General features: G+C 35.2%; 1 protein-coding gene across 5 annotated transcripts in view; it reads left to right on the forward strand.

Annotated features, from left to right (window-relative positions):
* LOC131439305 (uncharacterized) overlaps nucleotides 1–26,106 on the forward strand; it is a 145,371-nt gene that overhangs the window by 111,498 nt on the left and 7,767 nt on the right. For all 5 annotated transcript variants that reach the window (XM_058610169.1, XM_058610168.1, XM_058610166.1 and 2 more), the window contains exon 3: nucleotides 20,617–20,752. In XM_058610169.1, the coding sequence (XP_058466152.1) occupies nucleotides 20,617–20,752 (136 nt within the window). The remainder of the gene's footprint in view (nucleotides 1–20,616; nucleotides 20,753–26,106) is intronic.

Genomic DNA, 26,106 nt, shown 5'->3' on the forward strand with positions numbered 1-26,106 from the left:
AACACGAACTGACATCTTTGTTTTCTATATAGGATGAATACAAGTATAAATATGATCAGCTTTTGAAAACTTACATCACAGTCAGTTTAGTTTCAATCAGTAATATTATTTCACCAATTGATTGGAAATGTTTCTACGTATTGAATTGAATGTTTATAACCAAGAATTTTCAATTATATATCATTGAAATGTTGATTATAAGCTAGCAGTATCATATTTTGTCTGCAAAAAATCTCCGGCATACCGGATTTCCCTGCCATAGTCGACGGTTTTGTAGGAGTAAGCGATATATCAAAGGGAAAGCATCGCTCTGATTGGTCAATCGAAGCAAAAGCGAAACTGTTGGAAGCACGCGAATCTATCAATATAAGCGAAATTATAGGTAACGTTTCAGTCCTATGTGTAGCATGACAGAGGTAGGTTGTTGCTAGACAGCAAGACAGAAAGCGCTATGAAATGATTTTAAGCTTTAAGTGGTATGCTCTGATCTTGTGCCATTCGAGTTCGGATAAAATTTCAGGTTATGTCGTTTTCGCCGGAGAAATTTTGCGACTACCCCAGGTTAAATTTTGAGTGCTTAAGATTAATTTCTTATTTATATAAGATAGACTCGATTAATAATGAGAAATCGAAATCGCAGAATGGTGGTAATGGTAGAGAAACTTAACGCTATAAAAATAACTGCGTGTATACAAAACTTGAACACAAGCTTGCCTCTTCGCCATGCTTGTGTTCAAGTTTTGTATGCACGCAGTTATTTCTATAGCGTTAAGTTTTTCTACCATTACCACCATTCAGCGATATTTTTGCAAGTTCAAATATCGAAAACCGTATCGCAAGTATGTACAAAGATATAATTGCATGCATTTGGGATATTGATGTAATTTCGTCGGCTATAAAACAAATATAAATCAAGACAAACATAATCTATATTCTGGGTTCACGTGTTCGGTGTTGGTTCCTAATAAGGATCATTCTAAGCAGACTCTCGTGCAATTGCGGATTAAAAAGTGTGGCGATTGATTGAAAATGTCGATCACTAGAAATTTTGGGTACCTTGTTCCACAACAATGACTCGAACAACCCCATAGGGCCGATCCTTGCGGTTTTTTTTAATAAGCTACATCTTTATATTGGCTAGTGAATTCCTCTAGTTTGCAGAACATGAGAGTCTGTAACCAAATAAACCATTGATAGTCCAATAAATAATTTACTGAATTTTATCCAAGTCCGACTACCGGTACATTTTTGATGTGGAACACATATATTTATTTTCTATATAAAGGGTGCAAATCAGAAACTCAAGGAAAAATACACGTAGAAATGTGGTCAGGTTTTAAACACTTACAGCTCAGTATATTTTGTATTAATAATATTATTTCATTATTTGATTGGAAATATTTCTAAGATTCGATTTGAATGTATTAAGCCACGTATTTTCAATTAAAAATGATTGAAATTTTGATTAGTAGCGAGCAGTGTCCTATTTTGTCTGCTAAAAATCTCCGGCATATCGGATTTCCCTGCCATAGACGACGGTTTTGAAGGAGTAAGCGATATATCAATGGGAAAGCATCGCTCTGATTGGTCAATCAATGCAAAAGCAAAGCTGCTGGAAGCACATGAATCTATAAATAGAAACGAAATTATAGCTAACGTTTCAGTCTTACGCTAAGCATGCTAGAGGTAGGTTGTCGCCAAACAGCGAGACAAAAAGTTGTCTTAAAACTATTTGAAGCTTTAATTTGTATGCTCTGATCTTGTGTCTCGGCTTGCAGATCGGATGAAATTGCATGTTATGTCGTTTCGCCCGAGAAATTAACAACTACCCCAGGGAAATTTTGAGTGCTTAAGATTAATTACTAATTTATATAAGATGAACTCGATTGATAATGAGAAAAAGTTTATCGCTCTAACTGAAATCGCAGAATGGTATCGCTGAATGGTGGTAATGGTAGAGAAACTTAATGCTATAAAAATAACTGCTTGCATACAAAACTTGAACACAAGCTTGGCGAAGAGACGCTTAAATATCAAAATCGTATCGCAAGTATGTACAAAGATATAATTGCATACATTTGGGATATTGGTGTAATTTCGTCGGTTATAAAATAAACAATGTTCGGTGTTGGTCCCTATTCAAGATCAATCTAATGCCGTTTTTCATTAAAAAAAACACTGATGGCGTGGATTGCTTCCACATCAATAGCTCGAACAACCCTATGAGGCTGATCCTTGTAGTTTTTTCCGGTACAGATCTCAAAAATGACTGGACCGTGTTTGATCAAACTAGTCGCAAATGAAAGGTCATCCTAATCGCTATCTATGTTCTTAAAATTAGATGTTTAATTTTCGAGTTATTCGATTAAGGTCTGAGGACAGAGGGTCGCGTGTTGAGTTTTGAATCGACCACGTGACTCGCTCAATTCCCTTTACGTATTTCTCTTGTACTCTCTCGTATACGAGCAAACTGTACCGGGTTGCCAGCATACATTTTATTATGTGGATGAGAAGTTTTATTACACTAATCTATCGTATGGGTTGGACATTACATGAATTCCAATGAACAATGATAAAATATTCAACTTTCACAACGATTGAATGTCTGTGTGTTTGGCAGCCTTGTCGAGCCTATTTTGTTTCTCTCTCCTTTTTCAGAATGATATCAGAAAACCAAAGCGAAAAAAATGACGAGTGCATTGAAACTGACTTTGTGTCACAGAAAAATACAAGAATTTATTTTTATCGCGATAGCATATATGTTTTTATGTACTAATCGCATCTAAACTAAATTATCTAAACTTTGTCACGGTAGATTTATGATACAAGCCTTCAAAGCCGAGATATTCGATGAACAAGTAGAGGTATGCGTTTCCGAGCGTTCCAATTTTCAGCAGTTCTTCAGTCAGAAAAAAATACAACACGACCGCTAAACTCAATGAATCATTCTGAAAATTTCACAGAATATTATTTCGAATTTGTCAGGTGGGTTTTTCTATATTCTGCACCGTTTCCAAGAAAATTTAATTTGAAACGGGAAAATAGCAAAAAACCTACCACTTTACGGTAGTGTCCTCAGCCCTTGATATGTCGGCTTTGAAGGCTTGTATCATAAATCTACCGTGACAAAGTCTAGATAATTTAGTTTAGATGCGATTAGTACATAAAAACATATATGTTATCGCGATAAAAATAAAGTCTTGTATTTTTCTGTGAAACAAAGTCAGTTTCAATGCGTCCACCATTTTTTTCTCTTTGGTTTCCTGATAGCATTCTGTAAAAGGAGAGAGAAATAAAATTGGGTCGACAAGGCTGCCAAACACACAGACATTCAATCTTTGTGTAAGTTGAATATTTTTTCATTGTTCATTGGAATCATGTAATGTCCAATCCATACGATAGATTAATGTGATAAAACTTCTCATCAAAATAATAAAATGTATGCTGGCAGCCTGGTACAGTTTGCTCATATACGAGAAAGTGCAAGAGAAAAACGATGCGCAAAGGGAATTGAGCGAGCCACGTGGTCGATTTAAAACTCAACACGTGGCCCTGTGTCCTCAGCCCTTAAGTCAAAATTTTCATTTTTTAACAATTTCTTTCAGCGATGGAGCCAAGTAAAACATGATTGTTTGTATTGTTGTCTGCAATTGTTTCTAAGCACCAAATAGACTATATACAATATCCGTTTTCATGACATTTTGCCTCGTTTCTATTTAAGTACGGTTCGTTTTTGGCAACATAATGGTTCGAATGTGGCATTTGTATTAGGCAGTATTTAGGAATCCATAACAATTCCATATTTATATTGATTTAAACTTAATTTCACTTCATTAATGTAGTGTAATTGAAATAGCAAAGCAATAAAAATTTAAATGCGGTATGTTGAAAAACGCCAACGAAATTTTGCTTTGCGACGAACGACCCCGGCTCAAGCCGGCTCAACATAAACGTTTTTTTGGAAGAAAACGTGTTATGTAATATTATGAGGTTTTTAATATTATTGATTATCAATACTTACGCTTGGATTGTCAAATTGTCCCACGAAAAAGAAATGAGCAGATAAAATTTCACTTTTTGAAATACGTACAAACTATTTTGTTTATTCACAGTTAAAAAATTTTCTCTGGTTTATAAGAAATATAACTGACACGGTTCATTTCAACAACAAACTGTGTTGTATTATTATACAAATTAGATCATAGATTCAAGAAATCAAATTTTTTATTAACATAAAGATAATTTAGAATTGAACCAACAAAAAATTTTCCAATAAAATCAACGTAACTTTTGTTGATAAGCAAACAATTGGTAGTTTTTTTCAACAATAAAATCAGCTGGAACAGCAATTTTTTTCGTTGGGTTGGACCAAAATGTTGATTCACATCAAACAGAGATCATTGTTGATGTTGACGCGGGGAAAATTGGTTTGAAACAATCATATTCTAGATAGAAATTAACAAAAATAAAATTTAAAAATCTACTAACTGCACGCAGAGAAAAATATTGTAAATGTAACTAAATCTGGGTTTCACGTAACGATTTATTTTGTTGAAATAGTGATAAAAGAAAAATTGGTTTAATATAGCAAATATTGTTGCTTGAAACAACAAAACTAGGTATTTGATTTTGCTCAGTGGATTAGTTTGTTTCTATAAATATTTTGATAATACCAACAAATATTTTACTTATGCATTCCTGTCAATTTGTTGACAAACAGTTTCATAGTGAATTCAACTTGCAAAATCAGTTTAAAATGAACTAATTTTGGATAAAGGTAATATTTATAGTGTTTTGAATTTATAAACTTGGCAGTTGAAATAAATGATAAGATATCAACTTGAAATGATTAGTATTTCAACTTACGCTTTTGTTTGTAAAAATTATTCATTTTGTTTTGTTTTTACAAGTAAAATGATTTATTTCAAAATTATTTGAAGGCTTCTTTTTGGTACATTTTTCTTCAATTTATATATTTGTAAGCAGTTCCAATTACATTTATATTCCATACATTAATAATATTTATCTACATACCACAATCCAGTAACGTACCCAGAGGGGGGGGGGGCTGGCGAGGGGCCCTGGCCCCTCCCGAAATCAAAAACAGATATATAGTTATTTAGAAGGTCTCAGACATGTGTTACAGAAATGATAATACAGGGAGGTAAAGAAATGTAATACAATAACAGTTCCAGTGGAAAAGTTTAAAGTGTCAAATAAAAACACCCATAAAAGGCACACCGAGAATTAGGTACATAAGCAATTTTCAGTAATATTATTTTTTTATCTTTGGGCCCCTCCCGAAACGAAACCCTGGGTACGGGCCTGCCACAATCAATTCAATATTACTTTTAATAGTATCCAATGATTCAGTACCCTTTCCCGGTGCCCTTCCGGTAAAGACAGAGATAACCTGCATCAAATATATGTTGTTAAGAAAACGTGTTATTGCAGTTTCTAATACAGGGTGATTTTTTAAGAGCTTGAGCACTTTTTTAAACAATAAAACGCATAAAATTTGCAAAATCTCATCGGTTCTTTATTTTAAACGTTAGATTGGTACATGACATTTACTTTTTGAAGATAATTTCATTTAAATGTTGACCGCGGCTGCGTCTTAGGTGGTCCATTCGGAAAGTCCGCTTTTTTATCGACAAATTTTGTTCAGCGATGAGGCTCATTTCTGGTTGAATGGCTACGTAAATAAGCAAAATTGCCGCATTTGGAGTGAAGAGCAACCAGAAGCCGTTCAAGAACTGCCCATGCATCCCGAAAAATGCACTGTTTGGTGTGGTTTGTACGCTGGTGGAATCATTGGACCGTATTTTTTCAAAGATGCTGTTGGACGCAACGTTACAGTGAATGGCGATCGCTATCGTTCGATGCTAACAAACTTTTTGTTGCCAAAAATGGAAGAACTGAACTTGGTTGACATGTGGTTTCAACAAGATGGCGCTACATGCCACACAGCTCGCGATTCTATGGCCATTTTGAGGGAAAACTTCGGAGAACAATTCATCTCAAGAAATGGACCGGTAAGTTGGCCACCAAGATCATGCGATTTGACGCCTTTAGACTATTTTTTGTGGGGCTACGTCAAGTCCAAAGTCTACAGAAATAAGCCAGTAACTATTCCAGCTTTGGAAGACAACATTTCCGAAGAAATTCGGGCTATTCCGGCCGAAATGCTCGAAAAAGTTGCCCAAAATTGGACTTTCCGAATGGACCACCTAAGACGCAGCCGCGGTCAACATTTAAATGAAATTATCTTCAAAAAGTAAATGTCATGTACCAATCTAACGTTTAAAATAAAGAACCGATGAGATTTTGCAAATTTTATGCGTTTTATTGTTTAAAAAAGTTCTCAAGCTCTTAAAAAATCACCCTGTATTATTAACTATCAATACTTACGCTTGGATTGATGAAAAGCCCGATGAAAAATATATACGCAGATGAAGTTTTACTTTTGAAACGCGTAAAAAACTTTTCTGTTCATTCACGATTGAAAAAACAGCTCTGGTTTATAAGAAATAAGACTGATACGGTTCTTTTGAACAATAAACTTTGCTGTATCATTACACAAATAAGACCACACATAAAATGAATAAATTTTGTTCTTAACATAAAGATAAAGATTGAATCAACATAGATATTGCCAATTAAATCAACTCTGCTTTTGTTGATACGCAATATATTGATGAATTATTTCAACAATAAAATCAGCTGGAACAATTTTTTTTTTCGTTTTGCAAGAGAAAAATATTTATTCACATTGAACAGAGATCTTTGTTTATGTTGAAGGGAGAAAATGATTTAAAACAATCATATTCTAGCTTGAAATTAACATGAATCAGATTTAAAAATCTACTAACTGATTTGTTATTTTAAACAAGCTCCATTTCTCTGTGTGTGTGTTTTGTTCTTTCATACAAGCTTAAGTTACGAAATACAGTAAATTTAGGTGATTCTTATGCAGTGACAGTGACAGTTTTTGAACAGTAAATCATTTCAAATTTCAAATTACAATTTTAGTGCACAGTGCTAAAAACCCACTTATCGAGTGATAAAATCGAGCGGTAATCCAATTTGAATGTGTATCATTCACGTTGTCTGAGAAAGGCAGACTAGAACATGTTTGATGAATAAGGTGTAATTTTTAACATCATTCTCCAGCGAAGAGTCAACACATAATTTGATTTTGGATCAGATATGGCTAATTATTATTTACCACAGATCCGACGGAAAACTGAACCTCGCACAGAGTCGAAGCATTCTTGTGGTTCTATTCAATTGAGTTACCCAAAGAGTTTCATTTCATCACATCCAGAGTAGTTGAACTGGCAAAACGATTCCCCTGATTAGTGAAGGAATTATGTCAAAGTGTGTTATGTTTTGTTTTGCTTCGGTTTTTTTTTATTCATCTATTATTTTGTAATCTACCTTTCCTTGGGTGCTAATAAAAATTTATCTAAGCTCATAACAACTTTATGCCACAATGAACAAAACCGACGACAGAAGAAAATGTTGGCCAATCTAATAAACATATTAGACAAAAGAAAAATGTTCTTCATACACAATTATCGTGCTTGGCCATCTCTACCGACAGACACCACCACCGGGTTTGTGCACCTAATGTTGACCCATCCTGTTAGCCAACCTCGAAATATTGGTCTGACGAGAAGGGATTTCGTGGTTAGCACACAAGCAAAACAGTCTGAACCCTTTGTCGCTTGGCTCTTGTCGCCCCGTCGTCTTTCAACTTTCCATCTTGCAATTCCGGGACCCCAGAACCGTTTCGCTAACACCGTGAAACCTGGGCTGTTCACCTGAGGGCCACATGTGTTTTTTCTTTGTGCCACACACAGTCAGGCGAGATTTCGTTGACAAACGTAAGCGTGTCTAGGATTTAGCCGGGAAAGCAAAAATGGGTTTCCTCTATGGAAAGCATAAATCTTGGCCGGAAAGGTTACTCTCCCTCTCTCACCTGCTCTCCATTTGCCAGCGAATTTTTTGTCCGAAAATCATTATTCATGCGCTTGCTACGGAAGCAATTGTAAAACAAACAAATTTCTATTGATGTGAAAAGTGGCATTTTTTTTTAATGCCACAGTTTAAACAGAGCTATAAATTCATTCGTCCAACAAGCCACCGAACCAATTTTGAGGTCACCCGTGAAACCTGGACAAATAAGCACTAATTTTTACCAGTTGTAAATACGGCAATCGATTCGATTTTCCGCTTGGGTGAAGACAAGCAAGATTTATGTTCCCCGATTCGTGCTGCCGGTGTTGTAAACGGATATGGAACGGAACAAGGGAGGACTTTTCAGCTCGTAAATTTTAATTCCTCCAGTGCCCAGAGCCTCCTGCTGCATGTAATTAGCCGACAAGCCACGTCGTTCTAGTTTGCTCTCAGGCCAGCACAAACAAAAAATATCCAACAAAACACAATTACGGGAAAAGGCACCGAGAATGTCGAGTTACGGGTCAGGAAATTATTTTCGTCGGGCTTTAAGTAGCGAGCTTAAATCTTCGACACATGAAACGATTTAACGGCCATAAAAAATCCCTGTCCACAGGTAATTTACACCGGGAAACCCTTGCACCGCTTAACCCGGCTGCCGAGACGACGATCCAATGGGTGAAATGCATGAAAAAAATTGAACCCCTCCAATTATGTTTCCAAGCACCTTCAATACTTTTCGCAAGTTATTTTCATATTGACGTGTATCCTGTCTTCACGCTCATTTGAAACAAGACGAAATCCACCGGGCAGGTAAAAAATAGATTAGCACCGATACATGAAACAAGCCCATTTGAAAATAAAAAAAAGAACCAACCCCGGAAACTTCACGCCTAAGGCTAAGTATACTGTCTGATACGAACAGTGTGAAATATACTGAACTACGTAGGTACGGCACCACGAAATTAATACGAGCCGGGGAACTGTCCAAGATAAGTGAACATAAAATATTTAAAGTTAGATAGTAAAATCGCCTCTGTCTGATAGCCCCGTGCAACGATCCAGCTGCTATTCTGGCTTAATTAGATTGTTCATTAACTGCGCCACGGATAAGCAAGCAATTCGGCGATGGCCGGGTTGAACTTTTTGCAGTTCATCTTGTGAAGCAGTTTTGTGCTAGGCCGGGGCGCATCCGGTAGATAAACCGGTAGAGCAAAAACTTCACCATAGCCAATCTAGAGCAAACCAGATAAATAATGTATGGGCAATGTTCAGAAACGACACTCTACGAACAAAGTATGAAGTTTTACAGTTCAATACAGATCAATGAAACGTCACAGCATAAACTATTTCTTCAATTAGAATCCATAGGCACATTATTTTGCATTACATATAAAGACAGCTTAGATAATGAAGCTTATATGATTTTAACTTTCAATTTCAACAGTAGTATAGTACATTTAATATATTTATTACACTTTGCCTGGATTCCTTTAATGTGATTCTTGGAAGTAAGTTTTTTGTCATACGGTAAACCTAAGTATTTTGCTTGATCAGACCATGTCAATTCCAATCCATTCAATTCGAGAATGTGAATATTGTTTGGTTTAAGAAAAGAAGCTCTTGGCTTATGAGGAAAGATAATAAATTGCGTTTTTGCAGCATTTGGTTTCATTTTCTATTTTGACAGATAATCACTGAAAATTTTAAGCTTCTTTTTAGGCGACTACAGATCACTCTTAGATTTTTACCTGTGGCTAACAGACTTGTGTCGTCACAGAATAGCGATTTCTGACAACCAACGGGTAGATTTGGAAGATCAGAAGTGAAAATATTATACAAGATTGGAGCTACGCTCGAACCCTGCGAAATACCTGCTCGTTCGGGAAGCAATTCAGGTTTACAATTCTGATAACTAACCTGAAGAGTGCGATCAGTTAAATAATTTTGAATCATTTTGATCAAATAAATAGGAAACTGGAAATCAGACATTTTTGCTATTGAATCTTTGTGCCAAACACTGTCGAATGGTTTTTCTATGTCTAGAAGAGCAACTCCAGATTTATATGATTTTATCATGTTCGTTACTCTGACAAGTTGATGAGCAGTTGAATGTTCATGGCGGAATCCAAACTGCTCTGGTAAAAAAATTGAATTCTCATTTATATGAGAAATCATTCTCAACAAGATAATTTTTTAAAAAAGTTTACTGATAGAATAAAGAAAATTAATTGGTCGATAACTTGATGTTTCTACTGTTTTTTTTTATCAGGTTTGAGGATAGGAATTACTTTAGCATTTTTCCATATTTTTGGGAAGTAAACTAATGAAATACACTTGTTGAAAATTCTAACCAAGATTCAAGGCAACATCGGGAAGATTCTTAATAAGAATATTAAAGACTCCATAATTACCAGCAGCCTTCATGTTTTTAAGTTTCCTAATAATTGACTTAATTTCATCAAAAGCCGTCTCAATAATGTCATCTTGTAATAACACTTGCGTTGAAATATGATCATATTTCATTGAGACTTCATTTTCAATAGGACTCACAACGTTCAAATTGAAATTGTGGACACTCTCGAACTGCTGAACAAGTTTTTGTGCTTTTTCGCCATTTGTAAGAAGTATTTGATTTCCTTCCTTTAGAGCAGGAATTGGTTTCTGAGTTTTCTTCAGAACCTTAGAAAGTTTCCAGAAAGGTTTAGAATATGGTTTAATTTGTTCAACTTCTTTATCAAATTTTTCATTTCGCAAAAGAGTAAATCTATGTTTAATTTCTTTTTGTAAATCCTTAACTATGTTTTTCATAGTATGATCACGAGAACGTTGATATTGTTGTCGACGAATATTCTTCAACCGAATGAGCAGTTGAAGATTGTCTTCGATGATAAGAGAATTTAATTTAGTTTGAGCTTTGGGAACTGAAAGATTTCTAGCTTCGATAATGTAATGATTCAAATTATGTATTGCTGTGTCGTTTCTAAAAAAAATCATGATCCACATGATTTTCAATGTGAGATCTGTATTCAAACCAATTGGTTCTATGATAGTTGAATATAGAACTAATTGGATTAATTATAGCTTCGTTGGAAAGTCTGAATGTTACTGGAAGATGATCTGAGTCAAAGTCAGCATGTGTAATCGGTTCACTACAAATGTGACTTTGATCCGTTACAACCAGATCAATTATAGAGGGGTTGTTAACGGAAGAGAAACAAGTCGGATTACTGGGATAAAGAACTATAAAGTAACCAGCAGAGAGTTGATTATGAAGTATTTTACCATTACTGGTATTTTGCCTACAATGCCACTGGACACGCTTTGCATTTAAGTCCCCTATTACGAAAAAAATCGGTCGATATCTTGTAACTTTTTGCAAATTGCCTATAAAGAAATTTAATCATTCACCGGTGCATTGGAATGGCAAATATGCTCCAGCGATAAAATAAATTCCATGAATGGTTTCAATTTCGATTCTCAAGCTTTCAATAATTAACTTGAAATGCTTCAAGAAGTGATGAAGTCAAATTTATTCGGGTGATCATTTGAAAAAGCTGATCTTGTAGGTAGATCATTTTATTTTCGGTTATATAGCAAAAATCAACTTCGTTTAAATTAAATTGAATTTTTGTATTATTTGACTTGGCTCAAACTTTGCTTACGCGTTCTTCTTAAAAAAAACGCACAGTTTGTATCATCAGCTCATAATTTTGTCTCTAGTCTAAGCAAAAATTAATTGGAAATTTTTAAAAACATATAGGGCAAAGTATAGTGAGAATGCACTCTGGGAGAGTTGCCGCATTTTCGAGTTTGTAGTTATAGAAGTGCTCTAGAGTTGTAAGCGTCAGTGTAAATTCACCTCGTGAGACGACATAAAAAGATAAGTAAAAGTAGCGAATTATATTTCACACAAAAAACTTTACAGGTGACATAATTCTACAAACGATACAATTCATAACTAACGGGTGGCAACTAAAATTTTGAAATTTCTTTCTCAAGCTGTCAAAAAAAGACAAACATACTTGGAGAAGATCTGATTTATTGAAATTAAATTGGGAATTCAGCGTTGAAATCTGTGCGTCTGTATATCCCGGAGCTCGTGTCTTCTTTCGGTGCTTTATTCCGAGTCTTTTCAAAGTTTTGCAGATGTACTGGTGAGAACAGTTGAACTTTTTTGCGGCATCCCTTTGACTCAGTGAATCCTTGTTGTTAAAGGCACGAGAAAGAGAACAAGTCCTTTTGCGTCCATAGTTTTGGCTGGTCTTCCACTACCTTCCTTACGAGCAGTTGTTGGGCATCTTAGGATATTGTAAACTGTCGAAGCCGCAACATTTTTGCTTTTAAAATGTTGTACCGTATACTATTTGCCGAGATTTCTGTGCAGTTCGTAGAACTGTACAACGCGCTCGCGAAATACTTCTTGTTTCAACGACATTTTGAGCAAAAATGAGCAAGCATGAACAATACAGAAAATACAAGCAGAAAGAGGAGAAAGAGAGCTAACACATACACACTCTTAGTTCTTTCTGAGCTCGTTTGTTGTTGAGCATACAGGCCTCGAAAAAAATCCAAAATTTTAGTCGCCACCCGTTACTTAGCTTGTCAAATACCGCAATATTCCATACGTACAAAACTTTGCAGGCTCCATGCAGGCCGCTGTATGGAATTATATGTATCAATTATTCATTAAGCAGATATGTGCTTCTGTGGGTCAGTCGATAAACTGACATGCTTTGCAATGGATCAGGGTCATTTCGCCGAAAGCCGTTTCGCCGAAAGTCATTTCGCCGAAAGCCGTTTCGCCGAAAGTCATTTCTTCGAAAGGGTTATTTCGCCGAATGACATTACGCCGAATGGGTCACTTCGCCGAATGCCATTTCGCCGAATGCCATTTCGCCGAATGCCATTTCGCCGAATACTATTTCGCCGAAAACCATTTCGCCGAAAGGGTCATATCGCCGAATCCTGAAATCGTCTTGAAATCGTAATTAGAATTGATTTAAATTAAAGACAAACGAAAGATGATAGCGTTAACGCCCGTTTTGTTAACTTACCATTGTACTTCTTGAATAATGATTGATTGTTGTACTTTTGAATAAAGATTGATTCATGAACCTCAGAAAGTAGTTCCCAAGAAAACTTGTTAACTACTAGCTAGTAAGCATCAAAGCAATTGCATAGGTGTATCTACCAGGCAAATGTAGGTGGTATTTTCCGTTTATTAAGTGAAAATGAAAAAATACTAATGCGGCTACGCCACATCGTTTTAGTTCATGTGCTGTCCGACCTCGGTACCGCTCGTTCGGACCTAACTAAAGCAAAGAAACCTAGCTTTGAGTAGACCGGGCAAACGAGGCGATTACAGGTTTGTATGCAAGAGGCCGCCGCTTCCGACGGCGGGTCGGCGACCAACTCAGCTGGCGTCGGATTTGTGCCGCCGAGCCATCTTGGCTTCGGCTATGTGGCTGCGCCACATCAGTTATACTCGAGACATAACATGCAGGAGATATGACCATTACGGCAAAATTACCCTTTCGGCAAAATGACCCTTTCGGCGAGATGACCCTTTCGGCGAAATGACCCTTTCGGCGAAACGACTTTCGACGAAATGACCTATACGGCGAAACGACTTTCGAAGAAATGGCATTCGGCGAAACGACTTTCGGCGAAATGGCTTTCGGCGATATGAACCGCTCCCCTTTGCAATGTAATGTTACTCGATTCAAGTCGTGCTGTTGTTATCGATCTTTTGTTGTTTATTTTATTCGATTTAAAGCCATGTAACTTACAAATCACACAATTTTAAATGTTCTTGAATATAAATGTATACGAAATACGCCGCTCTTATAAGATGTAAAACCACCATTTTTTTCCGAACTGTGTTTATAACCGATAGTATGTTGTTTGTTCAGCTGTAGTGATCGAATTATTTATTTCGCGCCTCGTAAAAGAGATGGTATTTCATTCGAAATTCATCTCAGAATAATGACATAACTTGTTTTCGTGACAGATAGAACGTTGTCGAAGTTCTTTTGTTTTCAATTACAGGCAAAATTTTTTTTCATCGTCATTTGGAATCAAGTTCTGTACCTAATACCAAATCGGTAGAGACACCTCAAAAACACTATGAGAGACACGCTGCCATTTCCATATCAAAAGCGTGACGTTAGACTCAAAAACTAAATGCTTTGTTTTTATGTATGACAGACAGAATATCTACCCAATATAAAAGCAAGACTAGCGTAATACGAAATCTGTGGTCATCCGAAAATTAGATATTTAATTTTTCTCAGTGAATTAGTTTGCTTTGATCAATATTCTGAGAAAAATAACAAATATTTTACTTGTGCGTTTCAGTCATTTTTAGTTGAAATTATTGAGCTTAAATTTAGTTTTTACAACAAACACTCTTGTCTGTTATAACCATACATTTTTGTTTGTTTTCAAGAATGAAATGTTTTCTTTCAAACTAATTTGCAAAGTAATTTTTGAGAATACTTTGAACCCCCAAATCACGTAGCCCACAAAACGCACTTCAATTTTCTCCGCTCAATTTTCTCGTAGATAGCTGAACCGGTTTCAACAAAGTTAGGCTGTTTTGGAAACTAATATTTGTTCATGAAACAGCTTTGACTTACGGTTCGATGACAACATATAATCGTACAACTGACGTAATCGACAAAAAAAAATTTTTTCAAATGTATTATTTCCGAAACGTTTGGTCTGAGAAATGTTTTCGAATATGTGACTACTCGAATCAATCTGAACAAATTGATGTCAAAAATGAGCCCAAATTAGTGTCAGAAATTATCTCAATAAAATGACACAAAATATTTCAGTGAGTCTGTATCAATGAAAGAGAAAGCCTTTATCACACCACTAGGTGTATTAAGAAAAGGATTTTTTCGGACTGTTGAGTTTTTCTTTTTTGTTAATAAAAAATGCTTATGCAAAATTTGATTCGTGTTATAATATGAATAGCCGAAAATAAATGCATTTTTTAGATTCTGGTAAATTAAATTTCAAATTGCATTGGTGAATGTCGTCTTGAGTTTGACTAATGTACAATCCCATGTGGTTAGTGTAGTGCCAGATTCTGGGACAGAATTTTGAAACTGAATTAAGGAACTGGATTCTGGAACTGCATTGGACTCTTAAATTTTGGATTCTAGTACTGGATTTTGGTTTTAAGTTTAACTGAACTAAGAAACTGGATTTTTGAACTGATTTTTGGAACTAAACTCTGAACCTGGATCTGAATGCTGGCACGGAATTTCAGAACTTAATTTTGGACCTGAGTTCAGACACAGTATTCTGGCACTGCATTTTGAAATTGAATTCCCGAAATGTATTCTTAATCTGTATTTAGGATCTTAATTTTGGGAATATGAATACAGAATCTGATTTCTGAACCTGACAAACGACAACAATAATGAAACAGTCAAACATAAACAGTCTTCATCTACTAAAGCATCAACTGTAATTTCGCACTTTCGAGCAGAAGAACACATTTAGGACTGTGTTTCATTGCCATTTCCGCTCGAAAATTCAAAACCAGACCAATCCACGCCACTAGTGTGTTTCGATGAAGAATAAAAAACGTTGGGGTCTGGTTTTTTATATGTTGAAAGTGTGTGCAAAATTTGAAAAAAATTGGTACAGTAGTTTTTGAACGACGAAGGACACGGACTTTCAAAACCTGCTTACGAAAAAAAAAACGCGTTTTAAGTTTTTTGCCTATAAAATCAATAATATTTTCATAAAATCATAATATTAAGTCTAATATTTTCATAAAATCATATTTTTTCTTTTATAATTTGTTATAATGAAACATTTCAAGAATGTTTTGTCGAGTTTTTAAGTCAATCAGAGCGGAAGTTTTGGGCCTATGCGCCGAGTTCTTATTTCTTCGCAGTATGAGATAAACGAACTTGCCGAGTTTTGTTCCGATAAGCTTGAATTACTCACATAATATTCTTGAAATGTTTTACTATAAGCAGTGGTGTACCGAGGAAATTTGGCGCCCGGGGCAAAATAAGAGTTTTGCCGCCCCCATCGTTGGATTAGTGAGCAAAAAACAAAAATCCGGAAATCCGCAAAGATCTTCGGAGAGCAAAAAAAAGGTGAACCAAAATCCGGAAATCCGCAAAGATCTTCGACGAGCAAAAAAAAAGGTCCCAAGGATGACTTTGCCGCTCCCTTCAAATGTTGCGCCAGGGGCGGATGCCCCCTTCGAAGCAGTATTCCAAAAATGTGCTGGCATAAGTTTTAAATTTGTTTTTTCATAAAATTGTTTTGAGAACGCTTCTCGTATTTTACGATTTACCGCCAGTTACCAAAAATATAGCGACCCCCTGATAAAGATAAAAATAATGTACTCGAGCAACACTGCTTAAGTTGAACTAGTTACCAAGGATCCCAAGGATAAATAAACAAACATTTTGAGAAAGTTGCCGAATCGTTCCATAAGTTTTTAATTTGGTTCCCTCTGCGCTAGTTCAGTGAATTCCTGAGAACAACTCGAGGATGTAGACCAATGAAATGCTACAGCCATCATCAGTACGATTAAAGTGAGTGCCTCAATTTTGTTTCTGTGTTTTGAGAGCATTAATTTTTTTGTATGTAAACATACTATCATAACACTCCAAACATTATCTTGAACAACCTGTTAATTGCTTCTAAAGGGGGACATTAACATTCATTACAAAAGCAAAGCTCAGGAGACGGATTTATAATATCAATATTTTTATGAAAAAGAAAATAAAATAAAAGAAAAGGAAACATAAGCAACTTTTAAATTCCACGTTACGTTTTTTTTCTATAAAAATCTTTCGTGTTCAAAGCAACTGTACTAATCATCATCTATTTCGTTGTGCCACAATCGATGCATGGCTAAAAAACAAAATTAATACATTTGAAAGCACTTTCAATCACAAGATGAGAGTTACGTAAGCAAAATAGTATAATTAATAAAATTCGAGAAGTATTATATTGATCCGGATGCACAAAAGAAAAAGATAGTTCTTTTAAGTTACTAGATATTTTTCTGTTTTATACATATTATTGCTTGAAGAAAATGTTTCTCCCTCACATGGTTTCTTCTGACAATAGGTACAATACACGGATTTTATAATAACAATGAATAATTCTTATAAGTATAATTTAGAAATTTCGCAAATAGAAAGTACACTCACAGCTCGCATTATTTTTAACCCAATTATTTTATCTATGGGCTGACTGTAAATGTTAGTATATCAATACAATTCATGAAAAAAATTCCACAACTCAGACTTGAATGTAGGATTTTAAATCCGTAGAAAACTTCGTTCGTTCAATTGCAAGTGGATCCTTTTCGGTTTCCACAACAGAAGAATTCTTTTAGCAAATCCGAATGACTAGTCGATCCACTACTCTGATGCTGAAGCAGTTTCCACGGGAAAAGATTTTCCCACTCGGAAAATCCATTTTAATTATTCGCTTTAAAATATCCGATTTGCAGTTTGTTTTGTTTACATTTCTCATGTCTTCAAAATGCAGTAACCAAGGTTACGGTAACTGTTAATTAAAATCAATAATTTATCAACATGTGTTGCCAGTTTCAACATTTTTTCAAGGGATAACGTTTTGACATTACCAGTTACTGAGGGGTAGTTAAATTTACGATACAGTTTTAATCAGCCCTGTGACAAGGATAAGGCGCTCCAGCAAGTGATATCGTAGCCAACATCTGGGGCATTTGGTGGGCAATCAGAGCGCTCAGAGTATGGTAAACAAACATTCAAGCATAGCAATTCGAGTAAAATCTTAATTTCCTTATCGTAGTGATGATATTCTGATCGATAATTTGCGGGGAAGTGCTTTAAAGGGTGCTGAATAAACAAGTAATTTTGTAATATCCAATTTTTCGTTAGCCATTCTTCTTCATTGTTTTGGTTTTTGCAGAATGATGCTGGCCATAGTTTCATGGCGTCATAGCAAGAGGCTGGTTTTAATAGACGAGTGGCAGGTCGTGTCGTCGTTTCAGCTCTCGATAAGCGTTTGAATTGTTCCGACTTATTATATAGTAACTTATTCCAAACTTCATTGCGAATTTAAATTTAGTGAAAGAACTAATTGGTTGGAACAATTGAAACGCTTATGACACTCAACTCCTGTGATTTCTAGCATGAACATCTAAATTGTCTATAGCCAGAGTGACCGTAAGCGGTCTCGGCTGTCAAAAAGACACAGCAAATAAAAAAAAATTGTTAGTTTTAATTCGGTTGATTGTAGATTTGATTAACGTGTGTCGTTGCAAATCAGCCTGCATGAGGAATTCCACTAGATTGTTAGTTGTTTTGACAATCAGTTCTGTGTAGCTCCTCTACGTGTTAGCACATAGTTCCGTGATCAGTGCGGTATGATTTAGAACATTTTGCGAACCATGGAACTGTGACTGTCATTAGACCAATGAAAGTGAAGTCCAATAAACTGGTTACCTGTCAATACTACTACTGCAAATAATAATTGCTACACCTGCATATTGCATTTTGTCTACTGAAATGATGTTGATTTTACCGATGAGTAAAATTGAAACCCGCTAATCTTGACTTAACAGAAGAGTATAAACATTACTACAAAATTAATCAAACCTGACCCAGTAGAACTAGGCTCTCAGTTCCCAGTTCAGGTAGCCGATCGTGCATCACAATCATTCGTGTGGTACACTGGAAAAAGTGAATTGTTGCAGCTGCCGACCGATTTGAATAAACAATTTTAACCTCGGCGCAACAGAGCACAGAAATTATGCACTCATCCGCAGTGTTTTAATTTGAAGTCTGTCTGAAGCACTAGGAAAATTTACTCACCATTCGTGCAAGAAAACCTAACAATTGAGCAGCAGTAGCAGTACAGGGAAAGACTTTTGCTTCTATTTTTTCGAAGCGATGCGGCAGTGGAAACAAACATTTTATTCGTAGGTATGATTATTCTTTTCACACTTCTCACCAGTAGGCACTGCCTTTCCAGCAGATATTTTACTGTTATTTATGATGAAATGAAATTTTCATCACGCACCTCGTTCTTCCCGCAACAAAGCCGTAAAACGGCGGGTCTTCGATCTACAGGACAGAGCATCCCATAAGCGATCACAGCGGTGACTTGTTTCATTAGTTATTTGTGCGACAACTGAAGCCTTAAGGCACAACAAACCGATCCCTGTGAATATGGAGGCACCCTACCGACGGATACAGCAACCCCAACATACGGTACATGAAATGAAGCGACCATCACAATCCTACTTTGGGAATATTTGAACCGTGCAGGGAGGCTCACTGCATGCAGCGTCGACTATTTCGCTCATAAGTAAATGCTTCTGAATACGGTATCGTGTTTGAAAATGAAATTAAAAGTGCTCGTGAGTTCATAAATACATATTTTGTTTGATTTTGAATTACTTGTTTTTTCTTGTCCCAGTATAACTTATTGGCAAACTATACCACAGAATTGTGAAGTATTGCATCAAAAATTTTGAATTCATCTATTTTTATGAAAACCTTACCATTATGATTGAAAAGATTGAAGGAATTCACTTCGTTTCGTTCGATCCTCTTGAGATGTTATCGTCATAAATCATTATAGTTACGAAATAATTATCCACAAGCCGAACCACAGAAGCGAGTGAATCAAACACAAATTTTGGATTCAATAAACCCCCTTGAGAAGAACCAACAGAATCAGAATCAAAATCCCACTTCGCATAAACAAAAAAAAAACCGCACCCCAATCCAATGAACGGAAAAATCAGTTCCATTCGCCACAGCTCGGCGCATTGACAGGGAGAATTTCACTGTCTCGGAGTCCCGATTCGAAAACACCCGAACCGCTGGGCTCCCGGCTCCATTTCGTTTTTCGGTGGTGGAGGAGGAAATCCAACTACCCGAGTTTCGCACCAAAAAAAACACATTCAAGGTGCTACTCTTTGGGCCTGGGGATTGTTCCACTGGAACCGTGGTGTTTGCAGACGGAAGCAAAAAGTGAAATACGTCGAGGAAGCGGAACGATGATGATGGAATAAGACGGTCTCGAGAGGTCACTTCGTTGGAATTCTCACCGGCGGATGGCCCACGCCATCGAAGGCTTTGCTTTTCTCAGCAATAATCGGAACTGGTAATCAGTATCTGTTCTGTTCTGGTTTGTTAGTTCTTGATTTCCAGTATTTTATTTTAAGTACATTTGAATAACAAATACTGTAATCTGAGATTGCAAATTAAAAAATCGCTACCAGTTACTGATTATCAATATCTGCAATATATATCGAAGGCTTTTGTTTTAAAAATGAAATAAAGTATATACATTAAAAGGAATGCAATTATTTTTCATTGAGTACCTGGGCGCTATCACGTATCATAACATGATATTTTCATAGCCAATTCATAGCATAACTGAAAACCAATTGCTAAAAGAATAAAATGAATAATAAAAGAATATTTTTACAGCAGAAAATGATTTGATAATCATTTTCTGCTGAAAAAATATTCTTTTATTATTCATTTTATTCTTTTAGCAATTGGTTTTCAGTTATGCTATGAATTGGCTATGAAAATATCATGTTATGATTGGTTACGTTCCACAATATACCAATCATGGACTTTTTCTATTTTTCTTTTACAGTAAACTTTGCAAAAATCAGAGCAGAAAACTGTGGCCAAGAAGAGTTAGCAAGATGTGCGCGTCCGTTTCAAGTGCTACAATCGTCTACGGATTTGTCGATAGCCACCAAAAAGGAAGAACTGGATAAAATTTGTCCGTAAGTATCACAATTCGTATTCTTAAAAAATTGCAAAAGCAGACTGAAATATTAAGCTGTGAATTGTTGATTATTTAAAAATCAAATTCAAAATAAAACAATTTTTAATTCGATAGAAGATTCCTATTATATTCAATGAAATGTTGCTCGTTACAATGATCTTCCTTTGCTGTGTCAGTAAATTTTTTCTGATGCAGATACAAGCCCGAATCACTAGCTATTCTAAGCATTTTTGTAGAGTTTCAATGTCTACGGTACAATTCTGAAATCGAACCAATAAAAGTTGCAAAATGCACACACTCTACTAATACGTGCGATTACCTATATTCGGAAGCGTGAAAGAACTTGTAACTGAAGTTCTTTTTCGAATTATACGAAACTTTGCAAATAGATAATCATTTATTTTTGTCATAGAATGATGAAAAAATTGTTTAAAAATGTTCAATTTTACTAAACTTTTTATTCGAATATTCCAATGAAATCGAAAATAAAATAATTTCAGGCCATTTTTGTTACTTTTAAATGTTAAAATGCTGCATATATTATTAGTTTTCATGATAAGCAAAAATAATTGTGCTCAAATAGGGGTTTCAAAGTATTTATTTTTTTTGTGAACGCCCGCTGCATTCAAAGTGTACCGCGTAAGCGAATCGGTATGGTGCGCAGGGTTGAAATAATTTTTCCAATAGGTTTGTAGGTTTGACGCAGTAATAATGTAAACATCTTGTACGCTAACACCAGAGATACCAGATACTTTGATAGAAAATCTGTATTGCTTTGTACAAAAAATCTGTATTCACTAATGAAAGAAAATTCTTACCAAAAAATGATGCTAAAAGATGTTATTCCAATATATTGTGGTTGTAGGATGGTAGATTTTCATAGTTTTTGCCTTTCTCATATAGAAAGGTTTTGCAATCACTTGAAAAACCGACTAGTGAAAATTGGCCCGGAAGGCCAAGTGTCATATACCATTCGACTCAGTTCATCGAGCTGAGCAATGTCTATGTGTGTGTATGTGTGTGTGTGTGTCAAATACTCTCACTAGGTTTTCTCGGAGATAGCTGAACCGATTTTGACAAACTTAGATTCAAATGAAAGGTCTTCCGGTCCCATACGGAATTCCTGAATTTCATCCGGATCCGACTTCCGGTTCTGGAATTAGAGGGTAAAGTGTGTTCAATATTGTACACCGTCACTTAAAATATTTTCGGATGCAACAAACATGTTATGCATAAACAATCTCTTGGTTTCTTTCAAAAATCGAAGACAAAAATTTTGAATAGAATACCGCAATATTATATGTACATGAGAAAGGCATCATTACACCACTAGGTGGATTAAAACAGGTTTTTGCCTTTCTCTATAGAAAAGTATTAGAATTGCTGGAAAAACCGACTTTCGAATGGAGCCTCGGAGACCCATAGTGTTATATACCATTCGACTCAGTTCGGAAAATGTATGTGTGTGTATTTATGTGTGTGTATGTGTGTGCAGATATTTGAACGCGCTCAATTTTCTCAGAGATGGCCGAACCGATTTTAACAAACTTGGGCTCCTTTGAAAGCTACTGTCGGGCCATTGATCAAGTTCGAAGATCAAGTGGTTGTGACTTTTGGTTCCAGATATATGATAGTATATATATATATATATATATATATATATATATATATATATATATATATATATATATATATATATATATATAGATATATATATATATATATATATATATATATATATATATATATATATATATATATATATATATATATATATATATATATATATATATATATATATATATATATATATATATATATATATATATATATATATATATATATATATATATATATATATATATATATATATATATATAAGGGTGCCAAAATTTTGAGATCACTTCTATTTCGTTAAGCTCTAGTGCTCAAAAGTTTAAGCACCTCGAAAAAAGCCTTCATGCAAAATTTGAGCTAAATCGGGACATGCGTAAAGGTTTGACAATTTTCGATCTTGAAAAAGCACCATAGGGGGTAGTACATGAAATTTCCAAAATCGAAAATTTGTTTGATGCCGAAACTGTTAAAACTGCATGAAACATCGAAATTTAGTGTCATCTCAAAAAAAATTGTTTCTTGAAAGTCCCAAAAAGTCGATTTTTTCAAAAAAATTCTTTTCGAGATAACACTAAATCTCGACGTTTCATGCAATTCTAAGCCTTTTGGCATCAAAAATGTTTTTTCGATTTCGAAAATTTCATGTAACCACACCCCCACCCCCCCTTTGATGCTTTTTCAAGATATATGAAAATTCCACTAAGTGAACTATTTTTTTCAAAAAATTTTTTTTCGAGATAACACTAAATCTCGACGTTTCATGCAATTCTAAGCCTTTTGGCATCAAAAATGTTTTTTTCGATTTCGAAAATTTCATGTACCCCCCAATTGTTGACTTCATAATTTGACATGGAATTTTAACACCCAATATGCATCGTCAAGTCGGGTCATAAAACTCTCAGTTTAACAGTAAAGTTTCAAGATGCCATCACTTCCTTGAATATCAGTTCAAATTGGTTTCAAATTATAAAATAAATGGATTTCACAACAGATTTACATATTAATTTGTGACTTGTCCGTTGATTGATAGACTTTTATCTCGTCACAGGAATCAAATACTTGTTTTTCTTTCTTACTTTTTGTGAGATCTGTATATATCTGTAATAAATTGAGGAAATCTGTATAAAATCTATACTTTGTATTAAATCTGTATGAGCATGCAAAAATCTGTATAATACAGATAAATCTGTATACATGGCATCTCTACCTAAGACAAGACCTGACAACTGGGGGGCTGCTTTTGTTCCAAAATGGACCAGTTTCTGATTGACTGATTTTGATGTTGCTACAAGCACATTAGGCTCTCTGACAGCTCACTTACAACTCCATTCAGGTGATAGCCGCTTGATGCTGCGTGTGAATCGCTTTTACATATTGTTTTGTTTTCATCAGGAAACGTGTTGGCCACCCATTTTTCAGTAGGGCCACCGTTCATTTTTCACCGGGCATAGAAACCTCAATTGTGAAAAGAAAAAACTTTTGCAGGGTACGCGAGCAATGATGCCAAGTATAAAGAAAATCAGAAAACAAGATTATTAAAATGTATAATTTTAGCTCACCAATGAAAACGAAAATTTTCAGAAAATGTTTCTTTTTTTTCAATCTCATTTGTAATAAATGTATATAGTGGCGGCAGTGTGTAATAAAAATCAGCATCAAGCCGTTTTTCTAAAGTGTAACCAAAGATTTGTTAAATTAGTGTAAACTCGAAAGTGTGTTTAGTTTTACGAGAAGAATTAACTGTTGTGTTCCACACTGTTGTCGCACTAAGCATTTCTATCCAAACTTGATATTTTCCGGTTTCCAAAAGATCCGCTAATACGTTAATAATGGATTCGATTTTGCGTTCAGCATTACATATTTCGTGTTTTGTCATCAAAGCTCAATTAATTGTTTCTAAGCGTTAATATATAATAAAAAAAACTCATTCACCAAAACATTTTTCATGTTTTTTTTTCAAATCAAAAACCGAATCTAAAATTTAAATTAAATAAATATTTTTTTCTTAGCATAAAGTTATTAAAAATCTGTAAATATGGCTACACTGTAGCCGATACGTTGGTATTTATTCCACATTCCATCAACAATAAAATGATGTTAAAAGATGTTAGTTCAACACATTATGGCTGTAGAATTGTAGATTCGGTGAGCAATAATTCTTTCCATATGTCTGTTGGAACAGAATTCCACAAAAAAGTAATTAATGCCAAGACTACTACTAATACTAATAGATTGCTCATACGAAAAAGATTTTTTTTTCTTCTTATGAAATCCGTTTTAAATTTAGAAAATTTGTACCAAATCTGTATTTTGTATGCGTATGTAAAAATCTGTATAATATAGATAAATCTGTATAAATGGCATCTCTGGCTGTGATATAAGTGAAACGTTTCAGCGATCCGTGAAATAATACAAAATCTTCTCTGATAGAAAACTGTCTGTAATTTTACGTGGACAGCCTTCATTTAGACATGAAATTCAAAGAACTTAGATTTTTGTTGAATAGCATCGTCATCATGAACTCAACTCAACTAATTTAAAACAAAAAAATAAAGAAAAAGGAGATGATAGAGAATACGAAATCCTCAGTATGAAAGCATTATTTTGAGTATTATGCAAAGGGCGGACGCTCAGAACAATGTGCCAATCACACATTAACACAATGCATTGTTGCACTTTTGACAAGTAACTGTTTTCATCGTATTGCCTGCACTGCTAATCATTGTTATGTCAATTATTAGTAACTGAAGACATAGTTAAGAATGACTTGTTAACGGAGGATGTAAAGATATTCAACAGAAAGGCACCCCGGTGGTGCGATTGTCATCTGCATACAATTGGCTTGAAGCCGAAATTTTTGGTTCTTTTGGGTCTAGTTCGCTGTCAAATGTTGTGTTTAAGCAGTGTTCACATCTTTCTTCATGCGGTTGCACCAACATAAGGAAATGATTTCGATGGAATATAATCAAACTATAACAAACCACTTTTTTTTCTTATTCAAAAAGAGGTCAAATTACTTGTTTTGCAGAGAATACTAGACAAGAGTTATATTTATATTGGGTTTGTAGAAATTAACTTTTGACACCAGTGTGGTTTGATTGTATGGTATGAACGTAGCTTAAAATATTGTTGACAACAACGCCACCAAAACAAAATGCGTCGGTTTCAGGAAACAGCTTCCATATCAGGTGGGTGCAGAAAGGCGAGACGTGACAAGGGCCATTTGAGCAACCAGAAATCTTTTGGAAACCTTCAACCAGAGGAGTCCAGCTTAAGCATCACTAACATCTTTCCGATGCTCAGCTAGCTATATAGAGATTGAGAAAAACATCCATACAGTGAATCATTGTGTACGAGAATGCTATCGCAAGTGGAATATAACAACATCGCGTAACTTTTCTTTTGCCGGTTCGGTAAATGTTGGATCCGGATAGAAATGTTGGATCCGTGTTTCGTCCACTGTTTCATACGAACGCAAGCAATTCTTTTTTATTGCCATTTAACTGTGTCGATCAGCTCTCTGGATTCTTGATGCCTTGTTGGTTTTGGAAAAGACCTTTGTCATGCACAGATTTAAGTCATCGTATATCTATTCATCTCAGCACATCTAATCTCACGAACTTTGAGGGCTGGTATGGTTTTTTATCTTTTAAATAGCAATCAATACGTTATTTCCATATTTCTATGAAAAATGAATAAGTAACGTCACTGATATGTCGGTACGTGCGATTGACG

The sequence above is a fragment of the Malaya genurostris genome, chromosome 3 (genome assembly GCF_030247185.1).
Source record: "Malaya genurostris strain Urasoe2022 chromosome 3, Malgen_1.1, whole genome shotgun sequence".
Lineage (NCBI taxonomy): Eukaryota > Metazoa > Arthropoda > Insecta > Diptera > Culicidae > Malaya > Malaya genurostris.